Source organism: Aquarana catesbeiana, linkage group LG04 (genome assembly GCF_042186555.1).
Source record: "Aquarana catesbeiana isolate 2022-GZ linkage group LG04, ASM4218655v1, whole genome shotgun sequence".
In the NCBI taxonomy this organism is placed as follows: Eukaryota; Metazoa; Chordata; class Amphibia; order Anura; family Ranidae; genus Aquarana; species Aquarana catesbeiana.
The window spans coordinates 481,382,201-481,410,103 of record NC_133327.1 but is presented as its reverse complement, the minus strand read 5'-3'; the positions used below and the strand labels follow the sequence as shown (position 1 = coordinate 481,410,103).

Genomic DNA, 27,903 nt, shown 5'->3' with positions numbered 1-27,903 from the left:
TTGAGATTTCTAGTGTTGTCAATTTGCCAGGGTTGTAACGGTCGTGGCCTGATTCTGCGTGTGGTTAGAGGAGCAAGTGCATCTAGTGATGATAGTATAGTAGTAAGATTCATTGTTACAGTAACTCACAAAAGTGAGTACACCCCTCACATTTTTGTAAATATTTTATTATATTTTTCTCATAACAACACTGAAGAAATGACACTTTGCTACCATGTAAAGTAGTGAGTGTAACAGTGTCCCCTCAAAATAACAACACACAGCCTTTAATGTCTAAATTGCTGGCATCAAAAGTGAAAACGCCCCTAAGTGAAAATGTCCAAATTGGACCCAAAGTGTCAATATCTTGTGGGCTACCATTATTTTCCATCACTGCCTTAACTGTCTTGGGCATGGAGTTCACCAGAGCTTCACAGGTTGCCACTAGAGTCCTCTTCCACTCCTCCATGACGACATCACAAAACTGGTGGATGTTAGAGACCTTGCGCTCCTCCACCTTCCTTCTGAGGATGCCCCACAGATGCTCAATAGGGTTTAGGTCTGGAGACATACTTGGCCAGTCTATCACCTTTACCCTCAGCTTCTTTAGTAAGGCAGTGGTCGTCTTAGAGGTGTGTTTGGGGTCGTTATCATGTTAGAATTCTCCGAAGGGAGGGGATCATGCTTTGCTTCAGTATGTCACAGTACATGTTGGCATTCATGGTTCCCTCAATGAACTGTAGCTCCCCAGTGCCGGCAGCACTCATGCAGCCCCAGACAATGACGCTCCCACCCCATGCTTTACTGTAGGCAAGACGCACTTCTCTTTGTACTCCTCACCTGGTTGCCACCACACATGCTTAACACCATCTGAACCAAATAAGTTTATCTTGGTCTCATCAGACCACAGAACATGGCTCCAGTAATCCATGTCCTTAGTCTGCTTGTCTTCAGCAAACTGTTTGCCGGCTTTCTTGTGCATTATCTTTAGAAGAGGCTTCCTTCTGGGACAACAGCCATGCAGACCAATTTGATTCAGTCTGCAGCATATGGTCTGATCACTGACAGGCTGACCCCCACCCCTTCAACCTCTGCAGCAATGCTGATAGCACTCATATGTCTATTTCCCAAAGACAACCTCTGGATATGACGCTGAGCATGTACACCCAACTTCTTTGGTCGACCATAATGAGGCCTATTCTGAGTGGAACCTGTCCTGTTAAACCTCTGTATGATTTTGGCCACCGTACTGCAGCTCAGTTTCAGGATCTTGGCAATCTTCTCCAAGATCCTGGAGATCTTTGTTGCTAAAGATGGTGGCCTAGGCCATCTTTACATAGAGCAACAATTCTTTTTTTTAGATCCCCAGAGAGTTCTTTGCCATGAGGTGCCATGTTGAACTTCAAGTGACCAGTATGGGAGAGTGAGAGTGATAACACCAAATTTAACACACCTGCTCCCTATTTACATCTGAGACCTTGTAACACTAACGAGTCACATGACACCGGGGAGGGAAAATGGCTAATTGGACCCAATTTGGACATTTTCACTTCGGGGTGTACTCACGTTTGTTGCCAGCGGTTTAGACATTAATGGCTGTGTGTTGAGTTATTTTGAGGAGACAGCAAATTTACACTGATATACAAGCTGTACACTCACTACTTTACATTGTAGCAAAGACTCATTTCTTCAGTGTTGTCACATGAAAAGATATAATAAAATATTTACAAAAATGTGAGGGGTGTACTCACTTTTGTGAGATACTGTAACTGTTCAGAATATGTGCATACCCAAGTTGTGAACCTTTCTACATGTATTTGATCAAATGCTTCATTATGACTTGGAATTTTTGTAATGCTTACCTGTGTGTTTTACCAATTTATCAATGTAAAATTGAAGTCAACTTAAAACGGACTTTCAGTCATTTTTTCAACTTTCCATCTATTAAATCTTCTGCCCTTATGTGTTTTAACTTTGGATAGTAAAATATTTTTTTCCTGCCAGTAAATACTTTATACAGCCCACTTTCTGTTTCTTGCCTGGTAAAAAGCCTAGACTTATGACATCATGCACAGCTCTCTCTCTCACTCTCGTGAGAATTTGCCAGGAAGGGAGGGGAGATGAGGTGTGCCTCTGTGTGTCTGTGTAAATCCAGGAAATGAACAAGCAGCAGCTTCAGTTGCCCACAGTTAAAATGGTTGCAGCCAGACTCCGTGGAGGGAGAATTTTGCAGCATATTTGGCAAGTACAGAAACACAGTATTTATAAAATAATATGCAAAGTGTTTGGAGGTAAGCTTCAGAATAGCAAAGATGTTTTTATTACAAATGATGTGAGCAGACTGCAATTCCTCTTTAATAAAGTCATAATTTTTCTTTTTCATTTATTTTAGGATCTTGATGCCCAGAAAGAACTGGAAACATTAATTACATCCTTAAGGCCGTAATAATATTTTATGTCCAAGCAAACAGTAATTAATCTCCCAGTCCAATAAAATAAACCCTCCATACTATGCAACAATTACACACTAATATGAATTCTTATAGCCTGGCTCTGAATTATTGATTAAAATCAAAGTATATTGCTTACAAATTGGCTACATTTAGCTATGAATTTAATTCCAAGGAAACCACAACTGAAATGCCATTCTTACAGTTGTGGTGGATACAAATTGTTTCTGCTTCCATCCTGATGTTTCTTTGCTAAATCAGTATATTGTCTTCCAACAACATGCTACAACAAGGAATATACAACAGGAGGTGCAGTATACTAGTTGATGTGTATAAAATGCAAAAGCCACCCATTCTTTTCTATAGACTCCAGGTAATGTAGCTTGGAGAATACAGTTTCTACACAGATTCCTTCACCAAAAATGCAGTTCTTCTTTAATCATGTTATTTTTTGGCATTGTATTGCAGTATCCATATAGAAGTTTTAGAACAGTACAATGTTACAAAATCTGGATGTCAAAAGCATTGCTTTCAACATTATAATTTGTATAGTGTATTCATTGTGTATATACTAGTACATTTTATGGAAATCCTGTACTGTATAAGTAGTACCTGCAGAACTTGTATTGCGTTAACACAATAAAAATATTTTTAGTCTAAACAATTTGGTCATGTTTTGCTTTCTGTTAGAATGTGTAACCCAGTCGTAGGCTGCTGAATATTGGCGTCCTATATATATTTTGAGATACTTGGAAAGGAGATTTGGTGTGCTTTTTTTCCTCCTCCTCTATCTTCCTCATGGCCCCTGGGTCAGACTTCCATCCACGCTCTTTTTTTTTTATATCTATGTTTTTATTTAACCACTTCAGCCCCGGAAGGATTTACCCCTTTAATGACCAGAGCACTTTTTACAATTTGGCATTGTGCTGCTTTAACTGATAATTGTGCGGTCATGCAATGCTGTATCCAAACGAAATTTACGTCCTTTTTTCCCCTTTCTTTTGGTGGTATTTGATCACCTCTGGGATTTTTATTTTTTGCGATATATAAACGAAGAAAGACCAAAAATTTTGAAATAAAATTATATTTTCTACTTTTTGTTATAAAAAAAAATCCAATAAACTTAATTTTAGTCACACATTTAGGCCAAAATGTATTCAGCCACATGTCTTGGGTTAAAAAAAATTCAACAAGTGTATATTTATTGGTTTGCACAAAAGTTATAGCATCTACAAACTATGGCACATTTGCTGGAATTTACGCAGCTTTTAGTTTATGGCTGCCTATCTCATTTCTAGAGGTGCTAAAATGGCAGAGCAGTACAAACCCCCTCAAAATTACCCCTTTTTGGAAAGTAGCTCATTGAAGTAGCCCATTGAAAATGTTATGTTTTGGCACAAGTGATTGAAAAATTACCCAAAAAAAGTTTTACACAAAGTTGTCACTGAAATTATATATTGCTCACGCATGCCATGGGTATATGTGGAATTACACCCCAAAATACATTGTGCTGCTTCTCCTGAGTATGGGGATACCACATGTGTGAGTTTCGGAGGCCATGAAATGCCAAGATAGCACAACCCCCCCCAAATGACCCCATTTTGGAAAGCCTAGGCATGTTGAGTGTTTTGCAGATCTCGCTTTTTGTCACAAAGTTTTGAAAAAAGAAAAAAAGTACATTTTCCTTTTCTTTCTTCATTTTCCAAAACAAATGAGAGCTGCAAAATACTCACCATGCCTCTTAGAAAATACCTTGGGGTGTCTACTTTCCAAAATTGGGTCATTTGGGATTTGTGCTATCTTGACATTTCAAGGACTCCGAAACTGTGATAGGTAGTGAGGAGTAAAATCACCATTTGATGCCCTTAGAAAGCCTGAAGGTGGTGATTGGTTTTCGGGGTCCTGTACATGGCTAGGCTCCCACAAAGTCTCACATGTGGTATCCCCGTACTCAGGAAAACAGCAGAATGTATTTTGGGGTGTAATTTCACATATACCCATGCCATGTGTGAGCAATATATCATTTAGGGACAACTTTGTGTAAAAAAAGAACAAAAAAATTGTAATTTTCCTGAAACTTGTGGCAAAATTTAAAATATTCCATGGACTCAACATGCCACTTAGCAAATAGCTTGGGGTGTCTACTTTCCAAAAAGGGGGCATATGGGGGGGGTGAATTCTCCTGGCATGCTTTAAAACTAGCAGCGACAAACTATATACATTTTAAAAATATTTTAAAATGTATTTATAATCCTTTACAGGTTACAACTTTAGATTTACAAAGGTGGTCTACTGCTAGAATTACTGCCATCGATCTGACATTTGCAGTGATACCTCACATGCATGGTGCAATTGCTGTTTACATACAACACGAGACCGACGCTTGCGTTCACCTTTGAGCGTGCATGGGGGAGACAGGGGTTGTCACCAGTGGCGTCTCCAGCTTTCAAATTTAGGGGGGGCACATGGGGGGACAGGGACAAAAGTAGGGGGGCAACTATAAAATGCATATATATATATATATATATATATATATATATATATATATATATATATATATCTCCTGGGGCCCTTTACTACGACCCCACAACGGGCCCTTTCACATGTTCTGCAGTGAGCTCCCTTCCTACTGTATTGGGGTCCCCCAGGGTGGCAGAAAACAAGAGATATATGTCACCAGCATATCAAGAAAATATAAGGATCCAAAGCAGTGGGAGAACTATCAGGGTTGCAAAGGTTGTCTTGCCTCCGAGCCCTGGTATTTTGCCACTGTGGGGTTCCCCAGCCTCCTCTTGCTGTCCTGCCCCTGCTATTGACAGCTCTGGTCTGGCATCTCTTGGAATTTACAGGCTGGTCCTCCTGTCCTAAGGACGGGAGAAATCAGTCTGTTTTTTCAGTAACTGAATGTCCTGGTGGAGTCCTTCCTGCAACTCGCTCTTCTCCCTGCCAATGAGGTTGCAGGTGAAGGAGCAGATCAGGCGGCCGTGGTTGTGTGAACGCTCGCATTATGCAGTGTCAGCGAGCAGGGGAGGGGGGAGGAATCACCCACAGGAGCTGACTGGGGACTCTCTCCCTCTTAGACATTGATTTTTTGTAAAAAAAAAAAAAAAAAAAAAATTTTTGGGGGGGCACATGGTGGGGCACAGCATAATGTTGGGGGGGTCAGGGCCCCCTCTGGCCCCCCCCTAGGGTCGCCATTGGTTGTCACGGAACGTCCCTCACTCCGCTTGAGTGCTTCCCTCAGTATACCACTTCCTCCCAGTCTGGACTCAGATATCAGATATTCCAACAGCTACCAAACACAAAACAAGGCGAGACTTGCTTAGATGCTAACATGGACTAACTTTATTTGAGATCTCTCACATATATATACAGCAGGATGACTAAAACCTAACTTAATTAACATGAGCTAATTATCTAATCCTTTATACAGCCTAGGTGACTGAGACATGAACTTTTGCCCAGACTTGTGGTCACCGAGCTTCACACGGTACATTATACATTATCATAAGTACAACCACAGGACATTTTCTCACAATAGCAGGAGCTAATTACAATTAACAATACAAACAGTGATCTCCCCCCCTCCTCAGCCTAGTCATCAACAAACTATAGTAGGAGTAGACTGTTCCTCTCCTAGCCATTGACTATTCAATACACATTACCATAAACATCAACACAGGGTTAATTAGAACAAACAACAATGTGTGGAATACTCTTAGAACCTGTGGTGAGCCAGACTAGACTCATTTACATTAAGCATGTTATAGCAGACATCAGACAAGTGAGTGGAGTTGATATTAGCATCTCCTCACAGTATGTGTCCCAACAGTATGACTCAGTCACTATTGCTAATATGGCAAATACAGGGTCCCCAGAGTCTGTGTGTCCTGGGGACAAGGACCCGAAGCCAAAGTAACAACACCTCAAGGGTACCCCAAATGCCAGGGCCCATAATCTGTAGGCAAGAGGCTCACATTCAGTCCCCTCCAACAGCCTCTGTCCCGGGTGAGTCTGTCACATTTCTCCACCATCAAAAGTTGACTAACAAGGTCCCAGACCTCCACCTGGTCTGGACATGCGTTAGTCAGGCAGAGTGCACTCACAAAGTCTGTCTGCATGATCTCCTTTCTTGGCTGCAAGGAATAGTTGACCTCAGTAGGTGTGGGGCAGAGGTCATTGACTCTCTGTCTGGCTGTCAGCACTTCAGATGGGTGGTGTTTACAATTCCATGGCTTGGCCTGTTGCTGGACAGAGGGGCCCATTGTCCCAATTCCCTGAAGCTGAGAAGAAAGTGTAGGTGCTAGGCAGAGGCCAGCAGCGTTCTGCCCTGTTGCCAGCGATTCAGCTGGTAGTAGCAGCTCCACTACATCAGCTTGTCACCGGAGAGAGGGGCCGACTTCCCCGGCTCCCTGGATCTCCACAGTTGTTGCCGCTGCTGGGCAGAGGTTGGTAGCACTCTGCCCTGTTGCCAGCACTTCTGCTGGGGACTTCACACCCTCTGCTCTGGCTAACCATTGGGGCAGGAGGCTGGATTCCTCCACTCCCAAACTGTGCAGCTGCCATTGGGGAGGTGAGCCGGCTGCTTCCTGTTCCATTCCCTCATCTGGCTGCTGGGATGACATGTCTGTGGTGCTGTCTCCCAGGTGCACGGATCTTTGCTGGGGAGGAAAGACCGCTTCCTCCACCTTGGCCAACTGTTGGGGGGGGGGGGCGAAGAACACCTCTCCCTTCTCCCCCTGTATCTGCTGCTGGGAAGTGATTGCCACCTTCTCACCCTGAGCCTACAGGTGTGGGGAAGAGGTCTTGGCCCCTCTGTCTGGTGACCAGCACTTCAGCTGGGGAAGTTCCTTGTAACTCCACAGATACTGCTGTTGGTGCTGGGCAGAGCACAGTGAAGTTTGGCCCTAATACCAGCTCTTCCGCTGGGTCCTCACCAGATTGTTCTTCCTCAGAAGAAAAGTCTATCAAATCCCCTGTCTCTGCAACTGGTGTCTGGGGATAAAGTTCACCATCTCCTGCCCATGGAACCCAGAAGATACAATTAGTGCTGGGCAGAGGTTAGCAGAGCTCTGCCCTGTTGTCAGCACTTCAGGTTTGGGGATGGCAATCTTCAGATTTTCCACTGCTGATTCTCTGGCATGCTGCTGGACAGGCACATTCCTCCATCCAAGATCATCCCATGCAGAAACAGGATCATCAAGGTCAGTCAGCACTTGCTGCATCCACCATAGGACCTCCGCCTTCCTAGCTGTGGGGGCAGGTTGGCAAAGCACACTGTTACTCGGCCACATTGCCGACTCTTCAGTCAGGATTTCAGAGTTGTCACCTGGTATTTCCTGATAGTCCCAGGCAAAAGGAGCCCAGCCCTGGCGCTGAGCAGAGTCTAGCAGCCGTCTGTAGGCGATCTCCAGCTCCCATTCCTGAACGGCCAGAAACTCTATATCTTCCAGTGCACTACCGAGACATTCAGTAGCTGTTCTCTGTAATCCATTATTTTGTCCAACCGCCACTCCAAATCACTCCCAAAGTTAGGGTCCCCTGTCAGATTCACATATAACAGTCCCAGGCCGCCGTAGCCAAAGCCTTCCGTTGGGCTGTCATCCGCTATCCAAGGGCATGCTTGGGATACATGCCACCGGAGGGCTCTGTAGCTCTCATCCAGCCGCATCTCTCTCCAGACCAGCCTGCTTAATTCCGCTGTCTGCTCCTTGTTCAGTTTTTCTCCCAAAAACAGAACCCGCAGTCCATACTGCGACCAGTACCTTTCCTCGATGGAGGGGAGAACTTTTCCCTGGTGTCGCTGCTCACGGGCTAGTGCTTCCTTCCAGAGTTCACAGCGGATAGAAACAAACCAACCCAGCAGGACCTGCTCTGATACTGGTCCTCTGTGCTGTTTCTGCATCTCCCGCAACCTCCTTCCTAATTCCTCTTCCATGGCGGCTGGTATCTGTACCTCTCCTCTCTTCTCCTGCTATCCGGACCTTGGATACAGGTGGAAGCTTGGATGTCCCAGACTGCAGGAAGCGTCCCGCTGCTTGCCACCAATGTCACGGAACGTCCCTCACTCCGCTTGAGTGCTTCCATCAGTAGACCACTTCCTCCCAGTCTGGACTCAGATATCAGATATTCCAACTGCTCCCTAGCACAAAACAAGGCGAGACTTGCTTAGATGCTAACATGGACTAACTTTATTTGAGATCTCTCACAAATTTATACTGCAGGATGACTAAAACCTAACTTAATTAATATGAGCTAATTATCTAATCCTTTATACAGCCTAGGTGACTGAGACATGAACTTTTGCCGAGACTTGTGATCACAGAGCTTCACACAGTACATTATACATTATCATAAGTACAACCACAGGACATTTTCTCACAATAGCAGGAGCTAATTACAATTAACAATACAAACAGTGATCTCCCCCTCCTCAGCCTAGTCATCAACAAACTATAGTAGGAGTAGACTTTTCGTCTCCTAGCCATTGACTATTCAATACACATTACCATAAACATCAACGCAGGGTTAATTAGAACAAACAACAATGTGTGGAATACCCTTAGAACCTGTGGTGAGCCAGACTAGACTCATTTACATTAATCACTTCAGCCCCGGAAGGATTTACCCCCTTCCTGACCAGAGCACTTTTTACAATTTGGCACTGCGTCGCTTTAACTGCTAATTGCGCGATCATGCAATGCTGTACCCAAACAAAATTTGCGTCCTTTTCTTCTGTTTTGCAGCTCTCATTTGTTTTTGAAAATGAAGAAAGACAAGAAAAAATTTTTTTCTTTTCTTTTTTCAATTTTCAAAACTTTGTGACAAAAAGTGAGGTCTGCAAAATACTCACTATACCTCTCAGCAAATAGCTTGGGGTGTCTACTTTCCAAAATGGGGGCATTTGGGGGGGGTTGTGCGACCTGGGCATTCCATGGCCTCCGAAACTGTGATAGGCAGTGAAGAGTGAAATAAAAAATTTACGCCCTTAGAAAGCCTAAAGGCAGTGCTTGGTTTTCGGGGTCCCGTACGCGGCTAGGCTACCAAAAAGTCTCACACATGTGGTATCCCCATACTCAGGAGAAGCAACAGAATGTATTTTGGGGTGTAATTTCACATATTCCCATGGCATGTTTGAGCAATATATCATTTAGTGACAACTTTGTGCAAAAAAAAAAAAATTTGTCTCTTTCCCGCAACTTGTGTCACAATATAAAATATTCCATGGACTTGACATGCCTCTCAGCACATAGCTTGGGGTGTCTACTTTCCAAAATGGGGTCATTTGGGGGGGTTTTGAACTGTCCTGGCATTTTATGCACAACATTTAGAAGCTTATGTCACACATCACCCACTCTTCTAACCACTTGAAGACAAAGCCCTTTCTGACACTTTTTGTTTACATGAAAAAATTTTTTTTTTTTGCAAGAAATTTACTTTGAACCCCCAAACATTATATATTTTTTTAAAGCAAATGCCCTACAGATTAAAATGGTGGGTGTTTCATTTTTTTTTCACACAGTATTTGCACAGCGATTTTTCAAACTCATTTTTTGGGGAAAAAACACACTTTTTTAAATTTTAATGCACTAAAACACATTATATTGCCCAAATGTTTGATGTAATAAAAAAGATGATCTTAGGCCGAGTACATGGATACCAAACATGACATGCTTAAAAATTGCGCACAAACGTGCAGTGGCAACAAAATAGATACATTTTTAAAAGCCTTTAAAAGCCTTTACAGGTTACCACTTTAGATTTACAGAGGAGGTCTACTGCTAAAATTACTATCCTCGATCTGACCTTCACGGTGATACCTCACATGCATGGTGCAATTGCTGTTTACATTTGACGCCAGACCGACGCTTGCGTTCGCCTTAGCGCGAGAGCAGGGGGGGACAGGGGTGCTTTTTTTTTTTTCTTTATTATTTTTTTGCTTTTTTATCTTATTTTTAAACTGTTCCTTTCATTTTTTTTTAAATCATTTTTATTGTTATCTCAGGGAATGTAAATATCCCCTATGAAAGCAATAGGTAGTGACAGGTACTCTTTTTTGAAAAAATTGGGGTTTAGTAGACCCTAGATCTCTCCTCTGCCCTCAAAGCATCTGACCACACCAAGATCGGTGTGATAAAATGCTTTCCCAATTTCCCAATGGCGCTGTTTACATCCGGCGAAATCTAAGTCATAAAATGCTCGTAGCTTCCGGTTTCTTAGGCCATAGAGATGTTTGGAGCCACTCTGGTCTCTGATCAGCTCTATGGTCAGCTGGCTGAATCACCAGCTGCATTCTCAGGTTCCCTGTTGAGACAGGAGAGCCAGAGAAAAACACGGAAGACGGTGGGGGGGACATTCCCTCCCACTGCTTGTAAAAGCAGTCTAGAGGCTAATTAGCCGCTAGGATTGCTTTTACATGAAAGCCGACCACTGGCTGAAAAGAATGATACCAAGATGATACCTAAACCTGCAGGCATCATTCTGGTATAACCACTTAAAGTCGTGAATGGCGTACCTGAAGACAAAAAAATGGTTAACAATAAAGCACAGTAAACAGTAAAGTATAAAAAAATGCATACCTGAAAAGCAAACATGATAAAACATAATAACAATAAAACATTGCAGAATAGAATACAGTAAAAAAGAGCAGAACAATAGAGAGAGAACAATAAAACGACAACTATTTTTTTTATTTTATTTTTTTTTTCTGTGTTTTTTTTTTTTTACACTTTTTTTTGTAACTTTAACTTTTATAACTGTAACTGGTTCCAGGTTCGGGTCTCTCAAAATGCGATGGCATCTTGGGAGACCCTGTGAAAGTGTGTCCTAGTCTGTGCAATGCTGTACCCTACGCTAATACTCAACTAGTGAATGGTAGCGTTCAAAACATTCACCAATGCAAAGACCAGGATTGTCAGGACAGGAGGGACAATAATAGCGGGTGTCATGCCTATATCGTTGGTTCGTTGGGTAGGGGTACTCGAGAGAACATCAAGAAAATGCCTCTCATGCAGCCGACTGCATTTGGTTGGGGATGTGAAAGGGGGAAGTACGGGCACTGCAGAAGTGGTGGGTTTCCAATTAGGATTGGCGAATGCAGCAGGAAGGGCATTATGGGCACAACGGGCCTGTGTCTTCTTCTTGGTGGCAGCGGGACACTACTTGTGCTTGCCACCTCACCAGCTTGAACTGCACTTATGGGACTCGCCACATCACCAAGTGTTACTGCAGTGCTGGTTTGACTACAACCGGGGTGTACTAGGCCACTGGTGCTTGCCAGTTCACCAAAATGCTACCAAAAAAACTGTTAGCGATCGCAGGGATCAGGCCTGACTCTGCGAACGCTGCAGTTATGCGTTTAGTGTTTTGTAGGTGTCAGTGATCGATCGATACTGCACTTGGGTGGGCTGGGCCAGGCCGGGCGGAGGGGCAAAACGCAGGGGCTAGCAGGTATCTGGGCTGATCCCGCTAACACTGCGTTTTTGGGAACCCTAAACTGCTGGGGACACTAGTACAGATCTGAGCGAATCAGATATTGATCCGTTCAGATACTATACCACTAAGGGAGGTGTACGGTGCATGCGTGGGTGTTAGCGCTACTGGCACTAACCTGACGCTGCCTGGGGCTGGTGCTTGCCAGTTCACCAAAACGCTACCAAAAAAACTGTTAGCGATCGCAGGGATCAGGCTTGACTCTGTGGACGCTGCAGTTTTGCGTTTAGTGTTTTGTAAGTGACAGTGATCGATCGATACTGCACTTGGGTGGGCTGGGCTGGGCTGGGCTGGGCTGGGCCGGGCGGAGGGGCAAAACGCAGGTGCTAGCAGGTATCTGGGCTGATCCCGCTAACACTGCATTTTTGGGAACCCTAAACTGCTGGGGACGCTAGTATAGATCTGATCGGATCAGATATTGATCCGTTCAGATACTATACCACTAAGGGAGGTGTACGGTGCGTGCGTGGGTGTTAGCGCTACTGGCACTAACCTGACGCTGCTTGGGGCTGGTGCTTGCCAGTTCACCAAAATGCTACCAAAAAAACTGTTAGCGATCGCAGAGATCAGGCCTGACTCTGCGAACGCTGCAGTTATGCGTTTAGTGTTTTGAAAGTGACAGTGATCGATCGATACTGCACTTGGGTGGGCTGGGCTGGGCCGGGCAGAGGGGCAAAACGCAGGTGCTAGCAGGTATCTGGGCTGATCCTGCTAACACTGCGTTTTTGGGAACCCTAAACTGCTGGGGACGCTAGTATAGATCTGATCGGATCAGATATTGATCCGTTCAGATACTATACCACTAACGGAGGTGTATGGTGCGTGCGTGGGTGTTAGTGGTACTGGCGCTAGGCTGACGCTGCCTGGGGCTATGCATATCACCACCGGGCGATCAGGGGGCTAAACCTTTATTCGGTAATAAACGGCGGGTGCCCTGACACTATAAAAAATAAACGAACTAACCAGCGTCACCCGTAATGGTTATACGGTGATCAGTGGTGAAAGGGTTAACTAGGGGGCAATCAAGGGGTTAAAACATTTATTAGGTAGTATATGGGGGTCCCTGTCACTATAAAACGCTGACGGCGAACCATATTTATTTACCTCCCTAACTAGCGTCACCAGTGACACTAATACAGCGAAAAATGATCGCTTAGAGACAATGACGATGGGGGGTGATCAAGGGGTTAAAACTTTATTAGGGGAGGTTAGGGGGGTACCCTAGACCTAAAGGGGGCTAACACTAACTGCCCTACCACACTAACAAAAGAAAACTGCTTAGTGTCAGTGTGACGGGGGGGTGTGATTAGGGGGTGATTAAGGGGTGATGGGGGGTATCGGGGGGTAAACGGGGGTGTAGAGTATGCCTGGCATATTCTACTGTGTGTGTGTGTTTTACCATGATTCGGATGTCTTCTCTCCTCGGCGCCGGAACGGAAAATACAGAGCCGAGGAGAGATGACATCATTTCCTCTGCCTCTGTGTACTATACAGAGGCAGGGGAATGAACTCATTGGCTGGGAGCGATCGCGAGGGGGGGTCACGAATGGAGGGCCTCCCCCTCATCTCTGAATGCTCCCAGTCAGAAGCCGACCGCCTCGGGCACCGGGGGGGGTCCGATCGAACCCCCCGCCCGCGGGAAGGCAATCACGTACCGGGTACGTGATTTTGCCTGCCCGTGCCATTCTGCCGCAGTATATCTGTGTTAGGCGGTCGGCAACTGGTTAAGCATGTTATAGCAGACATCAGACAGGTGAGTGGAGTTGATATTAGCATCTCCTCACAGTATGTGTCCCAACAGTATGACTCAGTCACTATTGCTAATATGGAAAATACAGGGTCCCCAGAGTCTGTGTGTCCTGGGGGACAAGGACCCAAAGCCAAAGTAACAACACCTCAAGGGTACCCCAAATGCCAGGGCCCATATTCTGTAGGCAAGAGGCTCACATTCAGTCCCCTCCAACAGCCTCTGTCCCGGGTGAGTCTGTCACATTTCTCCCCCATCAAAAGTTGACTAACAAGGTCCCAGACCTCCACCTGGTCTGGACATGCGTTAGTCAGGCAGAGTGCACTCACAAAGTCTGTCTGCATGATCTCCTTTCTTGGCTGCAAGGAATAGTTGACCTCAGTAGGTGTGGGGCAGAGGTCATTGACTCTCTGTCTGGCTGTCAGCACTTCAGATGGGTGGTGTTTACCATTCCATGGCTTGGCCTGTTGCTGGACAGAGGGGCCCACTGTCCCAATTCCCTGAAGCTGAGAAGAAAGTGTAGGTGCTAGGCAGAGGCCAGCAGCGCACTGCCCTGTTGCCAGCGATTCAGCTGGTAGTAGCAGCTCCACTACAGCAGTTTGTCGCTGGAGAGAGGGGCCGACTTCCCCGGCTTCCTGGATCTCCACAGTTGTTGCTGCTGCTGGGCAGAGGTTGGTAGCACTCTGCCCTGTTGCCAGCACTTCTGCTGGGGACTTTACACCCTCTGCTCTGGCTAACCGTTGGGGCAGGAGGCTGGATTCCTCCACTCCCAAACTGTGCAGCTGCCATTGGGGAGGTGAGCCGGTTGCTTCCTGTTCCATTCCCTCATCTGGCTGCTGGGATGACATGTCTGTGGTGCTGTCTCCCAGGTGCACGGATCTTTGCTGGGGAGGAAAGACTGCTTCCTCCACCTTGGCCAACTGTTGGGGGGGGGCGAAGAACACTTCTCCCTTCTGCCCCTGTATCTGCTGCTGGGAAGTGATTGCCACCTTCTCACCCTGAGCCTCCGAAACTGCTACAGGTGTGGGGAAGAGGTCTTGGCCCCTCTGTCTGATGACCAGCACTTCAGCTGGGGAAGTTCCTTGTAACTCCACAGATACTGCTGTTGGTGCTGGGCAGAGCACAGTAAAGTTTGGCCCTAATACCAGCTCTTCCGCTGGGGCTTCACCAGATTGTTCTTCCTCAGAAGAAAAGTCTATCAAATCCCCTGTCTCTGCAACTGGTGTCTGGGGATAGAGGTTCACCATCTCCTGGCCATGGAACCCAGAAGATGCAATTATTGCTAGGCAGAGGTTAGCAGAGCTCTGCCCTGTTGTCAGCACTTCAGGTTTGGGGATGGCAATCTTCAGATTTTCCACTGCTGATTCTCTGGCATGCTGCTGGACAGGCACATTCCTCCATCCAAGATCATCCCATGCAGAAACAGGATCATCAAGGTCAGTCAGCACTTGCTGCATCCACCATAAGACCTCCGCCTCCCTAGCTGTGGGGGCAGGTTGGCAAAGCACACTGTTACTCGGCCACATTGCCGACTCTTCAGCCAGGATTTCAGAGTTGTCACCTGGTATTTCCTGATAGTCCCAGGCAAAGGGAGCCCAGCCCTGGCGCTGAGCAGAGTCTAGCAGCCGTCTGTAGGCGATCTCCAGCTCCCATTCCTGAACGGCCAGAAACTCTATATCTTCCAGTGCCCAGTGCACTACCGAGACGTTCCATTATTTTGTCCAACCGCCACTCCAAATCACTCCCAAAGTTAGGGTCCCCTGTCAGCTTCACATATAACAGTCCCAGGCCGCCGTAGCCAAAGCCTTCCCTTGGGCTGTCATCCGCTATCCAAGGGCATGCTTGGGATACATGCCACCGGAGGGCTCTGTAGCTCTCATCCAGTCGCATCTCTGTCCAGACCAGCCTGCTTAATTCCACTGTCTGCTCCTTGTTCAGTTTTTCTCCCAAAAACAGAACCCGCAGTCCATACTGCGACCAGTACCTTTCCTCGATGGAGGGGAGAACTTTTCCCTGGTGTCGCTGCTCACGGGCTAGTGCTTCCTTCCAGAGTTCACAGCGGATAGAAACAAACCATCCCAGCAGGACCTGCTCTGATACTGGTCCTCTGTGCTGTTTCTGCATCTTCCGCAACCTCCTTCCTAATTCCTCTTCCATGGCGGCTGGTATCTGTACCTCTCCTCTCTTCTCCTGCTATCCAGACCTTGGATACAGGTGGAAGCTTGGATGTCCCAGACTGCAGGAAGCGTCCCGCTGCTTGCCACCAATGTCACAGAACGTCCCTCACTCCGCTTGAGTGCTTCCATCAGTATACCACTTCCTCCCAGTCTGGACTCAGATATCAGATATTCCAACTGCTCCCTAGCACAAAACAAGGCGAGACTTGCTTAGATGCTAACATGGACTAACTTTATTTGAGATCTCTCACAAATTTATACTGCAGGATGACTAAAACCTAACTTAATTAACATGAGCTAATTATCTAATCCTTTATACAGCCTAGGTGACTGAGACATGAACTTTTGCCGAGACTTGTGATCACAGAGCTTCACACAGTACATTATACATTATCATAAGTACAACCACAGGACATTTTCTCACAATAGCAGGAGCTAATTACAATTAACAATACAAACAGTGATCTCCCCCCCTCCTCAGCCTAGTCATCAACAAACTATAGTAGGAGTAGACTGTTCGTCTCCTAGCCATTGACTATTCAATACACATTACCATAAACATCAACGCAGGGTTAATTAGAACAAACAACAATGTGTGGAATACCCTTAGAACCTGTGGTGAGCCAGACTAGACTCATTTACATTAACCACTTCAGCCTCGGAAGGATTTACCCCCTTCCTGACCAGAGCACTTTTTACAATTTGGCACTGCGTCGCTTTAACTGCTAATTGCGCGGTCATGCAATGCTGTACCCAAACAAAATTTGCGTCCTTTTCTTCCCACAAATAGAGCTTCCTTTTGATGGTATTTGATCACCTCTGCGGTTTTTATTTTTTGCGCTAAAAAATGGAAAAAGACCGAAAATTTTGAAAAAAAATGATATTTTCTACTTTTTGTTATAAAAAAAATCCAACAAACTCAATTTTGGTCATACATTTAGGCCAAAATGTATTCGGCCACATGTCTTTGGTAAAAAAAATGTCAATAAGCGTATATTTATTGGTTTGCGCAAAAGTTATAGCGTCTACAAACTAGGGTACATTTTCTGGAATTTACACAGCTTTTAGTTTATGACTGCCTATGTCATTTCTTGAGGTGCTAAAATGGCAGGGTGGTACAAACCCCCCCCCCAAATGACCCTATTTTGGAAAGTAGACACCCCAAGGAAATTGTTGAGAGGCATGTTGAGCCTCTCAATTTTTTTTGTCCCAAGTGATTAAATAATGACAAAAAAAAAAAAATTACAAAAAGTTGTTACTAAATGATATATTGCTCACACAGGCCATGGGCACTTGTGGAATTGCACCTCAAAATATATTCAGCTGCTTCTCCTGAGTACGGGGATACCACATGTGTGGGACTTTTTGGGAGCCTAGCCGCGTACAGAGCCCCGAAAACCAATCACCGCCTTCAGGATTTCTAAGGGCGTAAATTTTTTATTTTATTTCTCACTACCTATCACAGTTTTGAAGGCCATAAAATGCCCAGATGGCACAAAACCCCCCAAATGACCCAATTTTGGAAAGTAGACACCCAAAGCTATTTGCTTTGAGGCATGTTGAGTCCATGGAATATTTTATATTTTGACACAAGTTGCGGGAAAGTGACAAATTTTTTTTTTGCACAAAGTTGTCACTAAATGATATATTGCTCACACAGGCCATGGGCATATGTGGAATTGCACCCCAAAATACATTTAGCTGCTTCTCCTGAGTATGGGGATACCACATGTGTGGGACTTTTTGGGAGCCTAGCCGCGTACGGGGCCCCGAAAACCAATCACCGCCTTCAGGATTTCTAAGGTGTAAATTTTTGATTTCGCTCTTCACTGCCTATCACAGTTTCGGAGGCCATGGAATGCGCAGGTGGCACAACCCCCCCCCCCCCAAATGACCCCATTTTGGAAAGTAGACACCCCAAGCTATTTGCTGAGAGGCATGGTGAGTATTTTGCAGCTCTCATTTGTTTTTGAAAATGAAGAAAGACAAGAAAACATTTTTTTCTTTTCTTTTTTCAATTTTCAAAACTTTGTGACAAAAAGTGAGGTCTGCAAAATACTCACTATACCTCTCAGCAAATAGCTTGGGGTGTCTACTTTCCAAAATGGGGTCATTTGGGGGGGGGTTTGTGCGACCTGGGCATTCCATGGCCTCCGAAACTGTGATAGGCAGTGAAGAGCGAAATCAAAAATCTACGACCTTAGAAAGCCTGAAGGCGGTGCTTGGTTTTCGGGGTCCCGTACGCGGCTAGGCTACCAAAAAGTCTCACACATGTGGTATCTCCGTACTCAGGAGAGCCAACAGAATGTATTTTGGGGTGTAATTTCACATATTCCCATGGCATGTTTGAGCAATATATCATTTAGTGACAACTTTGTGCAAAAAAAAAAAAAAATTTGTCTCTTTCCCGCAACTTGTGTCACAATATAAAATATTCCATGGACTCGACATGCCTTTCAGCACATAGCTTGGGGTGTCTACTTTCCAAAATGGGGTCATTTGGGGAGGTTTTGAACTGTCCTGGCATTTTATGCACAACATTTAGAAGCTTATGTCACACATCACCCACTCTTCTAACCAATTGAAGACAAAGCCCTTTCTGACACTTTTTGTTTACATGAAAAATTTTTTTTTTTTTGCAAGAAAATTACTTTGAACCCCCAAAACATTATATATTTTTTTAAAGCAAATGCCCTACAGATTAAAATGGTGGGTGTTTCATTTTTTTTTTCACACAGTATTTGCGCAGCGATTTTTCAAACTCATTTTTTGGGGAAAAAACACACTTTTTAAAATTTTAATGCACTAAAACACATTATATTGCCCAAATGTTTGATGAAATAAAAAAGATGATCTTAGGCCGAGTACATGGATACCAAACATGACATGCTTAAAAATTGCGCACAAACGTGCAGTAGCAACAAAATAAATACATTTTTAAAAGCCTTTAAAAGCCTTTACAGGTTACCACTTTAGATTTACAGAGGAGGTCTACTGCTAAAATTACTACCCTCGATCTGACCTTCACGGTGATACCTCACATGCATGGTGCAATTGCTGTTTACATTTGACGCCAGACCGACGCTTGCGTTCGCCTTAGCGCGAGAGCAGGGGGGGACAGGGGTGCTTTTTTTTTGCTTTTTTTTTTTATTATTATTTTTTTGCTTTTTTATCTTATTTTTAAACTGTTCCTTTCATTTTTTTTTTTTTTAAATCATTTTTATTGTTATCTCAGGGAATGTAAATATCCCCTATGATAGCAATAGGTAGTGACAGGTACTCTTTTTTGAAAAAAATGGGGTTTATTAGACCCTAGATCTCTCCTCTGCCCTCAAAGCATCTGACCACACCAAGATCGGTGTGATAAAATGCTTTCCCAATTTCCCAATGGCGCTGATTACATCCGGCGAAATCTAAGTCATAAAATGCTCATAGCTTCCGGTTTCTTAGGCCATAGAGATGTTTGGAGCCACTCTGGTCTCTGATCAGCTCTATGGTCAGCTGGCTGAATCACCAGCTGCATTCTCAGGTTCCCTGTTGAGACAGGAGAGCCAGAGAAAAACACGGAAGATGGTGGGGGGGGGGCATTCCCTCCCACTGCTTGTAAAAGCAGTCTAGAGGCTAATTAGCCGCTAGGATTGCTTTTACATGAAAGCCGACCGCTGGCTGAAAAGAATGATACCAAGATGATACCTAAACCTGCAGGCATCATTCTGGTATAACCACTTAAAGTCGTGAATGGCGTACCTGAAGACAAAAAAATGGTTAACAATAAAGCACAGTAAACAGTAAAGTATAAAAAAATGCATACCTGAAAAGCAAACATGATAAAACATAATAACAATAAAACATTGCAGAATAGAATACAAATACAAAAAAAGAGCAAAACAATAGAGAGAGAACAGAGAGAGAGAGAACAATAAAACAACAACTATTTTTTTTTATTTTATATTTTTTTTTTGTGTTTTTTTTTTTTTTTTTTTACACTTTTTTTTGTAACTGTAACTTTTATAACTGTAACCGGTTCCAGGTTCGGGTCTCTCAAAATGCGATGGCATCTTGGGAGACCCTGTGAAAGTGTGTCCTAGTCTGTGCAATGCTGTACCCTACGCTAATACTCAACTAGTGAATGGTAGCGTTCAAAACATTCACCAATGCAAAGACCAGGATTGTCAGGACAGGAGGGACAATAATAGCGGGTGTCATGCCTATATCCCCGCTTGCTGCAGACACAACATCTTTTTTGGGGGGGTTCGTTGGGTAGGGGTACTCGGGAGGACATCAAGAAAATGCCTCTCATGCAGCCGACTGCATTTGGTTGGGGATGTGAAAGGGGGAAGTACGGGCACTGCAGAAGTGGTGGGTTCCCAATTAGGATTGGCGAATGCAGCAGGAAGGGCATTATGGGCACGACGGGCCTGTGTTTGTCTTCTTCTTGGTGGCAGCGGGACACTACTTGTGCTTGCCATCTCACCAGCTTGAACTGCACTTATGGGACTCATCACCAAGTGTTACTGCAGTGCTGGTTTGACTACAACCGGGGTGTACTAGGCCGCTGGTACTTGCCAGTTCACCAAAACGCTACCAAAAAAACTGTTAGCGATCGCAGGGATCAGGCCTGACTCTGCGAACGCTGCAGTTATGCGTTTAGTGTTTTGTAAGTGTCAGTGATCGATCGATACTGTACTTGGGTGGGCTGGGCCGGGCGGAGGGGCAAAACGCAGGTGCTAGCAGGTATCTGGGCTGATCCCGCTAACACTGCGTTTTTGGGAACCCTAAACTGCTGGGGACGCTAGTACAGATCTGATCGAATCAGATATTGATCCGTTCAGATACTATACCACTAAGGGAGGTGTACGGTGCATGCGTGGGTGTTAGCGCTACTGGCACTAACCTGACACTGCCTGGGGCTAGTGCTTGCCAGTTCACCAAAACGCTACCAAAAAAACTGTTAGCGATCGCAGGGATCAGGCTTGACTCTGCGAACGCTGCAGTTTTGCGTTTAGTGTTTTGTAAGTGACAGTGATCGATCGATACTGCACTTGGGTGGGCTGGGCTGGGCTGGGCCGGGCGGAGGGGCAAAACGCAGGTGCTAGCAGGTATCTGGGCTGATCCCGCTAACACTGCATTTTTGGGAACCCTAAACTGCTGGGGACGCTAGTATAGATCTGATCGGAGCAGATATTGATCCGTTCAGATACTATACCACTAAGGGAGGTGTACGGTGCGTGCCTGGGTGTTAGCGCTACTGGCACTAACCTGACGCTGCTTGGGGCTGGTTCTTGCCAGTTCACCAAAATGCTACCAAAAAAACTGTTAGCGATCGCAGGGATCAGGCCTGACTCTGCGAACGCTGCAGTTATGCGTTTAGTGTTTTGAAAGTGACAGTGATCGATCGATACTGCACTTGGGTGGGCTGGGCTGGGCCGGGCAGAGGGCCAAAACGCAGGTGCTAGCAGGTATCTGGGCTGATCCCGCTAACACTGCATTTTTGGGAACCCTAAACTGCTGGGGACGCTAGTATAGATCTGATCGGATCAGATATTGATCCGTTCAGATACTATACCACTAACGAAGGTGTATGGTGCGTGCGTGGGTGTTAGCAGTACTGGCGCTAGGCTGACGCTGCCTGGGGCGATACATATCACCGCCGGGCGATCAGGGGGCTAAACCTTTATTCGGTAATAAACGGCGGGTGCCCTGACACTATAAAAAATAAACGAACTAACCAGCGTCACCCGTAATGGTTATACGGTGGTCAGTGGTGAAACTGTTAACTAGAGGGCAATCAAGGGGTTAAAACATTTATTAGGTAGTATATGGGGGTCCCTGTCGCTATAAAACGCTGACGGCAAACCTAAATATTTACCTCCCTAACTAGCGTCACCAGTGACACTAATACAGCGATCAGAAAAATGATCGCTTAGAGACACTGACGATGGGGGGTAATCAAGGGGTTAAAACTTTATTAGGGGGGGTTAGGGGGGTACCCTGGACCTAAAGGGGGCTAACACTAACTGCCCTACCACACTAACAAAAAAAAACTGCGGTACCTGCTGTACAGGACAGATTAACTTTCATTCAAGAAAATTTACAGGTTCTTCAAGAAAACATGAAAAAAGCACAGGAGGAATAAAAAGCATTATGACAGGAAGAGGAAAGGTAATCCAGTTCTGAAAGTAGGGGACAAAGTTTGGCTCTCCACATTGAATCTCAAATTGTCTTGCCCCTCCCGGAAGCTGGGCCCAAGATTCATCGGTCCCTTTGCGATTAAGAGAAAGATTAATCCTGTGGCTTTTGAATTGTCTCTGCCAAGCTCTTACAAGATTCACCCAGTCTTTCACGTCTCGCTGCTCAAGCCAATCAGTACTGGCCCCTTCTCTGGAAGAGAAGATCCTCCTCCACCTCCAATCACAGTGGGTGAAGAAATGGAGTTCGAGGTGGAAATCATCCTGGATTGTCGAAAGAGAGGTAGACAAATTCAATATTTAGTGAAGTGGAAGGGTTACCCATCAGAGGAGAGCTCTTGGGAACCCGCAAGTAATGTCCATGCCCCTAGACTGCTACGTGAATTTTTCAGAAGATATCCGGAGAAGCAAGCCCGCCTGGGCATCCGGAGGCTGCCCCTTGGGGGGGGGGCACTGTCAGGGACTAACCCGCAGGAGAACTAACATCTATGGCCAGCAGAATCCTGTATCAATGAACACAAATTCTCCAGCACTAATGCGAGCACGTGCGTGCCAAAGCACACGCACCACGTGAGAGACTCCAGGCGCCAAGCATACTATTTGAAGCATGTTGCAGCAGTCACCGACTGCTGCATGATCTTCATCTTCCCGTGTATTCCTGAGTTCCTGTTCCTGTTGTCTTGGATTATCTGCTAACGACCCGGCTTGTCATGACCTATCTGATCTGTATTTACCCCGGCTTGACCCTTGGCTCGTTCCTGTTACTCCGCTCTGATCTGCTGCACCGTGTATGACCCCTGGCTTGTTTTATGGACTTTGCTACCGTTTGATCTGCTGCACCGTGTATGACCCCTGGCTTGTTTTATGGACTTTGCTACTGTTTGCTGTCCTGTGTATGAACCCCGGCCTTGCTCCTGACACTGGATCTGGTACTTCCTGCTGTACGATCTCATCTGGTACTTCCGAGGTACCTCTGCCTAGCAGTCTACCCTGCTTGTCAGCTGCCCACCAGTGGACTTCTCTGCTTCATCTCAGCTTGCTGCAGCCAGCAACCCCTGCCGCTTTGAGTATAGCTCCCCCTGTACCACCTCCAGGGGGCGCTCTGCACTTAGTCGCAAGGGAAGACCTCCCAGCACTTCAGCCTCTGATCAGGTACGTGATAGCACTGCACAAGACCATCAGATTGAAGCCCTGCTCTGTCAGTTGGACGACATGGAGAATCACACCCGTAGAGCCAACATCAGGATTAGAGGCTTGCCTGAAGCGACAGGTGCTAAGGACATTGCACCTACCCTGGAGGGTATCTTTAAGGAGATACTAAGCCTGCCAGCTACAACTACCATTGAGATAGATCGGGCACACAGGGCTCTTAAGCCCCCCTCCCAGGATGTGAATAACCCCAGAGACATCATATGTAAGTTACATAAATACACGCTAAAGGATCGCATTATGCAGAAAATGCGTGGCAAGCCTTATTTTGATTCGATGGTGCGCAGCTATCATTTTATCAGGACATTTCCAGGCACACTCTTATGCAGTGCAGAGCACTCCGCCCACTTCTGGTAGTCATTCAAGACGCAGGCTTGCCGTACCGCTGGGGTTTTCCATTCTTCCTCCAAGTCACCAAAGATGGCAAAACAGTGACCCTTACGCAACAAAGACGACCTGCCTAATTTCTTGTCCTCCCTCGGACCAGACCCTGTGGACTTCCCAGAATGGCGAGGAACATCAGACCTCCCAACCACCAGGCTCCCACCACCCCAGCCGTGGATACCAGCCAGGCGCAGAAATTACAGAAGGGACCATAGACGCCATCCTTCTGATGTCTCGTCAGGTCCAGCTCCCACGAGAGACTGATAGTATATTCCAGCCGGTTCCGCTGCACTGGTCCTACCCTTTTTTCTTTTTTTCCTGAGAGGAACTTTTTGTACTTACCATACCTGAATTTCCCAGTGATGCCAGAGATGAACCTTACCCAATATACCTGCTCTACCTAAAATTCCAGTCTATCATTTTGTTTCCATGACTGGCAGAGCAGGACTGGGACCCGCACACATTAGTTGCTCTCTAACTAATTGCACTATACCTGACTAAGCCCACTCTATCTGGAAACTGCTACGGGTGAATAACCCTACATTTCCTGCCTTTGCCGCACATTGCTAGATGTGGTGGATGGGAGTGGAGGTCCTCCCATCCCCCCCCCTTGTTGGCCCACGTACCCCACATAGGCTACCCTTTTTTTTTTGGGTAGCGATCCCTATTGGGATCCGGGTCGGTGTTCGGTTCCCCCCCATAGGGGACGGGGTTCCAAACGCAACCCTTAGATGACTCACATGTTGAGATGGCTTCGGCCATTTTGTTTGTTTTGTTATGTTTCTAATACTTACCTCATATGTCTTTGTTTTTGTTTTTCTTCCCCACTCCTCTACTCTCCTTTCTCCCTCTCTTTACCTCTCCCTTTCCCAGGAGTGATCTGCTACATTGTCTTTCTCGCCGGGCGCACCATCTACCTTTGCCAACCGGAACATCCTCATACCCATACATGGCTGCTCTACAGGTAAGCTCATATAACGTTAGAGGACTCTGCTCCCCACACAAGCATAACAAACTATGAGGGGAACTAAAGCGGTTAAAGACACAGGTGGTTTTCCTACAGGAGACCCATTTCACACCCCAGTCGCTTCCCAAACTACCCACTCATCTTTTCAATCAGTGGTTCCTCAGCACCTCCCCGGTCTCGAAATCTAGGGGAATTGCCATCGCAATGCACAAATCTTGCCCCTTCCAGTCTACCGACAGTAAAATTGATCCCATGGGTAGATATGTCTTTCTCAAAGGCAGTATAGCTGGACAGACGTATACGTTCGCGACGATCTATGCCCCCAACGCCAACCAACTCACTTTCATTGACTCTACCCTGGAGCAACTGGCCGACTTTAGAGATAGCCTCTTGATCATAGGGGGAGATTTTAATATTAGCCCAGACTCCTTGCTTGACACTTCACATGCAAAACCCCCACACTCCTATACTTTTCTCAAACATTTCCGCAAGACACTCCAATCTCACCGGATGATAGATAGCTGGAGAGTGTTACACCCCTCAGATAGGGACTTCACTTATTATTCCAAGGTGCATGATGTGTACTCACGTATAGACTACATATACGTAGACCATGTAACCTTGAAACTCCTGCAATCTGCGTCCATTGGCAACATTACCATCTCCGATCATGCCCCAGTCAGGATTGCCATCGCCCTACCTTCAGGCACTCAGAGGCCCTGGACGTGGAGGCTAAACGAGAATTTGCTAGACGATGTGGTGGTGGTGAAGGAAGTAACTGACACCTTACCCACTACTTTGGAGAGAACTCCACAGATGACATCAGCAAGGGTGTAGTATGGGAGGCCCATAAAGCTGTGATTAGGGGAGAACTGATCTCACAGGGGTCTAGACTTAAGAAGGCACACCGGGCAAATTTCCAAAGAGTACACACAGCCCTCCAAAAGGCTGAACGTCAACATAAGGTAACCGGGGGCACCGAGGCTCTGAAGAAATTAACTGAACTGCGGGAGCTGTTCCTGCGCCTCTTAGACCGCCAAACCCGTAAACAGTTTAGATACATGTCCCACAAACTTTACAAACATGGAAATAAATGTGGTTGTATGCTCGCTAGGGCACTTTGGAAGAAGCAAGCACAGACATACGTACATAAATTACACTCGCCCTCTGGGGAAATGACAATGCACTCTTCTAAGTTTGCTGCAGGATTTCGGGACTACTACTCTAAGCTATATAATTTAGATTCTGAGCTTCCACCTCATACACGTGACACCAGAGAAAAGACAGTACAAGAATATCTGATTACAGCAGGCGTCCCCCCCCTTACAGAAGACCAATGTTCCACTCTGGAGCTGCCAGTTACCCCAGTTGAACTTGGTGCGACAGTGGAGTACTTGCCCAATGGGAAAAGCCCCGGCCCGAATGGGTTTACTAAGGCATATTATAAAACTTTCCTTCCCCATCTAGCGGCACCCATGTGCAAATATTTCAACTCTGTAGCGGGAGGTAAAACCATCCCTCCAGAGGCACTCTTGGCTCACATTACTGCAATCCCGAAGGAGGGCAAGGACCCCACTGCCCCCCAGAGTTACCGCCCCATCTCCCTCCTCAATGTGGACATAAAAATCTTGGCAAAAATTCTGGCTAACAGACTTAAGCACCTCATGCCTGGGATTGTCCATCCTGACCAAACAGGTTTCATTGCAGGCAGGGAAGCAAGAATCAATTCCCTCAGAGCAATTCAACTCATCCACTGGACCCGTACCCGCTCAGACCCCAAACCTTATATAATACTATCGACAGATGCGGAAAAAGCGTTCGACCGCGTAGATTGGTCATATTTAAATGCAGTACTTAGGACCCTGGGGTTAGGGCCACGAATGCTGACTTCAATCATGGCTGTCACAAACCTGGTTGGAGACTGAAATGACGAGGTCGGCCTCTCTTGTATCTCCAGTTCAGGTCCTGCTGGAAGTGGAACAGCGGCAGCTGAGGACCAGGAGGGACACGAGTGCCTGCAGCTGTGGACCCGGAGACTTGTGACGGAGGATGCGATCTTGGATGAGCAGAGAAACCGTCAGATCAGGATAAGCGGTGCTGCGCCAAGGATCAGCTGGACTTAAGGAGGCACTCCGCAGGAACTGTGGTGCTGGAACGTTAGGTGATGTAAAGTCCCTGGAATACTTGCACCAGGAAGTCGCAGCAGGTTGCAGGACTATGATTGCAGGCACTTACAGGATAACGAGGAGAAACGCCAGAGGCAGGAGCAGAGTCTCAAGGGTATCCAGGTTCGGTAACAGGCGGGCAGCGGGGTACAAGGCAGCAGGCAGAAGCGAAGTCACATGGATAGCCGGGTCTGGTAACAGGCGAGCAGTGTAGTGCAAGGCAGAAGGCATAAACAGAGTCCAATGGGAAGCCAGGATCAGAAACCGGTAGTCAGAGCAGAAACAGGATCCAGAAGCAGGGTCAAGGCAAGCCAGGTTCATCAACAGGTAACAAGCAGGTAGTAGCAGGGTTCAGGTATCAGGGTACAGCTGAAGACCAGTCAGCACCGGTCTGAGGGCAGAGCACTTCTTTAAATAGGCCAGCTGGCACCAACTGGCGTTCTGGGCGCGCTCCTGCGCGTGCACGCAGTCCGTTGCGCATGTGCATTGATGCGCACAGGCATCTGCAGCCGTCTGTGTGTGCGCGCCGAACGAGAACTAATAGTTCTCTTACATTGCCCCCCCTTACGGGCAGCCTCCGGATGCCCACTAGGGATCTCTTTTCTGGGTGAAGCTGAAGATAAGCCTGAATCAATTGAGGAGCATGTACATTAGAAGAGGGTTCCCATGAATTATCTTCAGGACCATAGCCCTTCCATTTAATTAAAAACTGGGTCTGGCCAATTCTCTTCCTGCAGTCCATAACAGCCTCAACCTCAAACTCTTCGTTACCTTCAACAAGCAAGGGTGGAGGAATCTCAGGTTCTCGATCAGGGAAGTGATCAGCCATGGATCGTTTTAAGAGAGATACGTGAAATACCGGGTGAATCTTCAAATTTGCCAGCAGGTTGAGCTCGAAGGCAACAGCATTAATTCTCTTTTTTACTGAGAATGGGCCAATATACCTTGGTCCAAGTTTTTTAGAGGGACAGGCCAACTTTAGGTTCGTGCTGGAAAGCCATACCTTATCTCCTGGTTCAAGGTCCAGGTTACCCCTTCTCCTCCTGTCATAGAACCTCTTATTATTTTCCTGGGACTTGGTGATGGTTTCTTGTAGGAGTTGGTTGTTGGACCTCCAGAACTTTAAACGATCTTGTACTGCCGGA

The 27,903-nt window shown here is 46.1% G+C and overlaps 1 protein-coding gene across 1 annotated transcript in view; it reads left to right on the top strand.

The window, feature by feature from the left end:
• The window catches only part of RMDN2 (regulator of microtubule dynamics 2), a 1,282,724-nt gene extending 1,279,639 nt beyond the window's left edge, over positions 1-3,085 (top strand). Inside the window, exon 10 of the mRNA XM_073627634.1 lies at positions 2,372-3,085. Within this exon, the coding sequence (XP_073483735.1) occupies positions 2,372-2,425 (54 nt within the window). The 3' untranslated portion in view covers positions 2,426-3,085. The remainder of the gene's footprint in view (positions 1-2,371) is intronic.
• Positions 3,086-27,903: the final 24,818 nt, after the last annotated feature.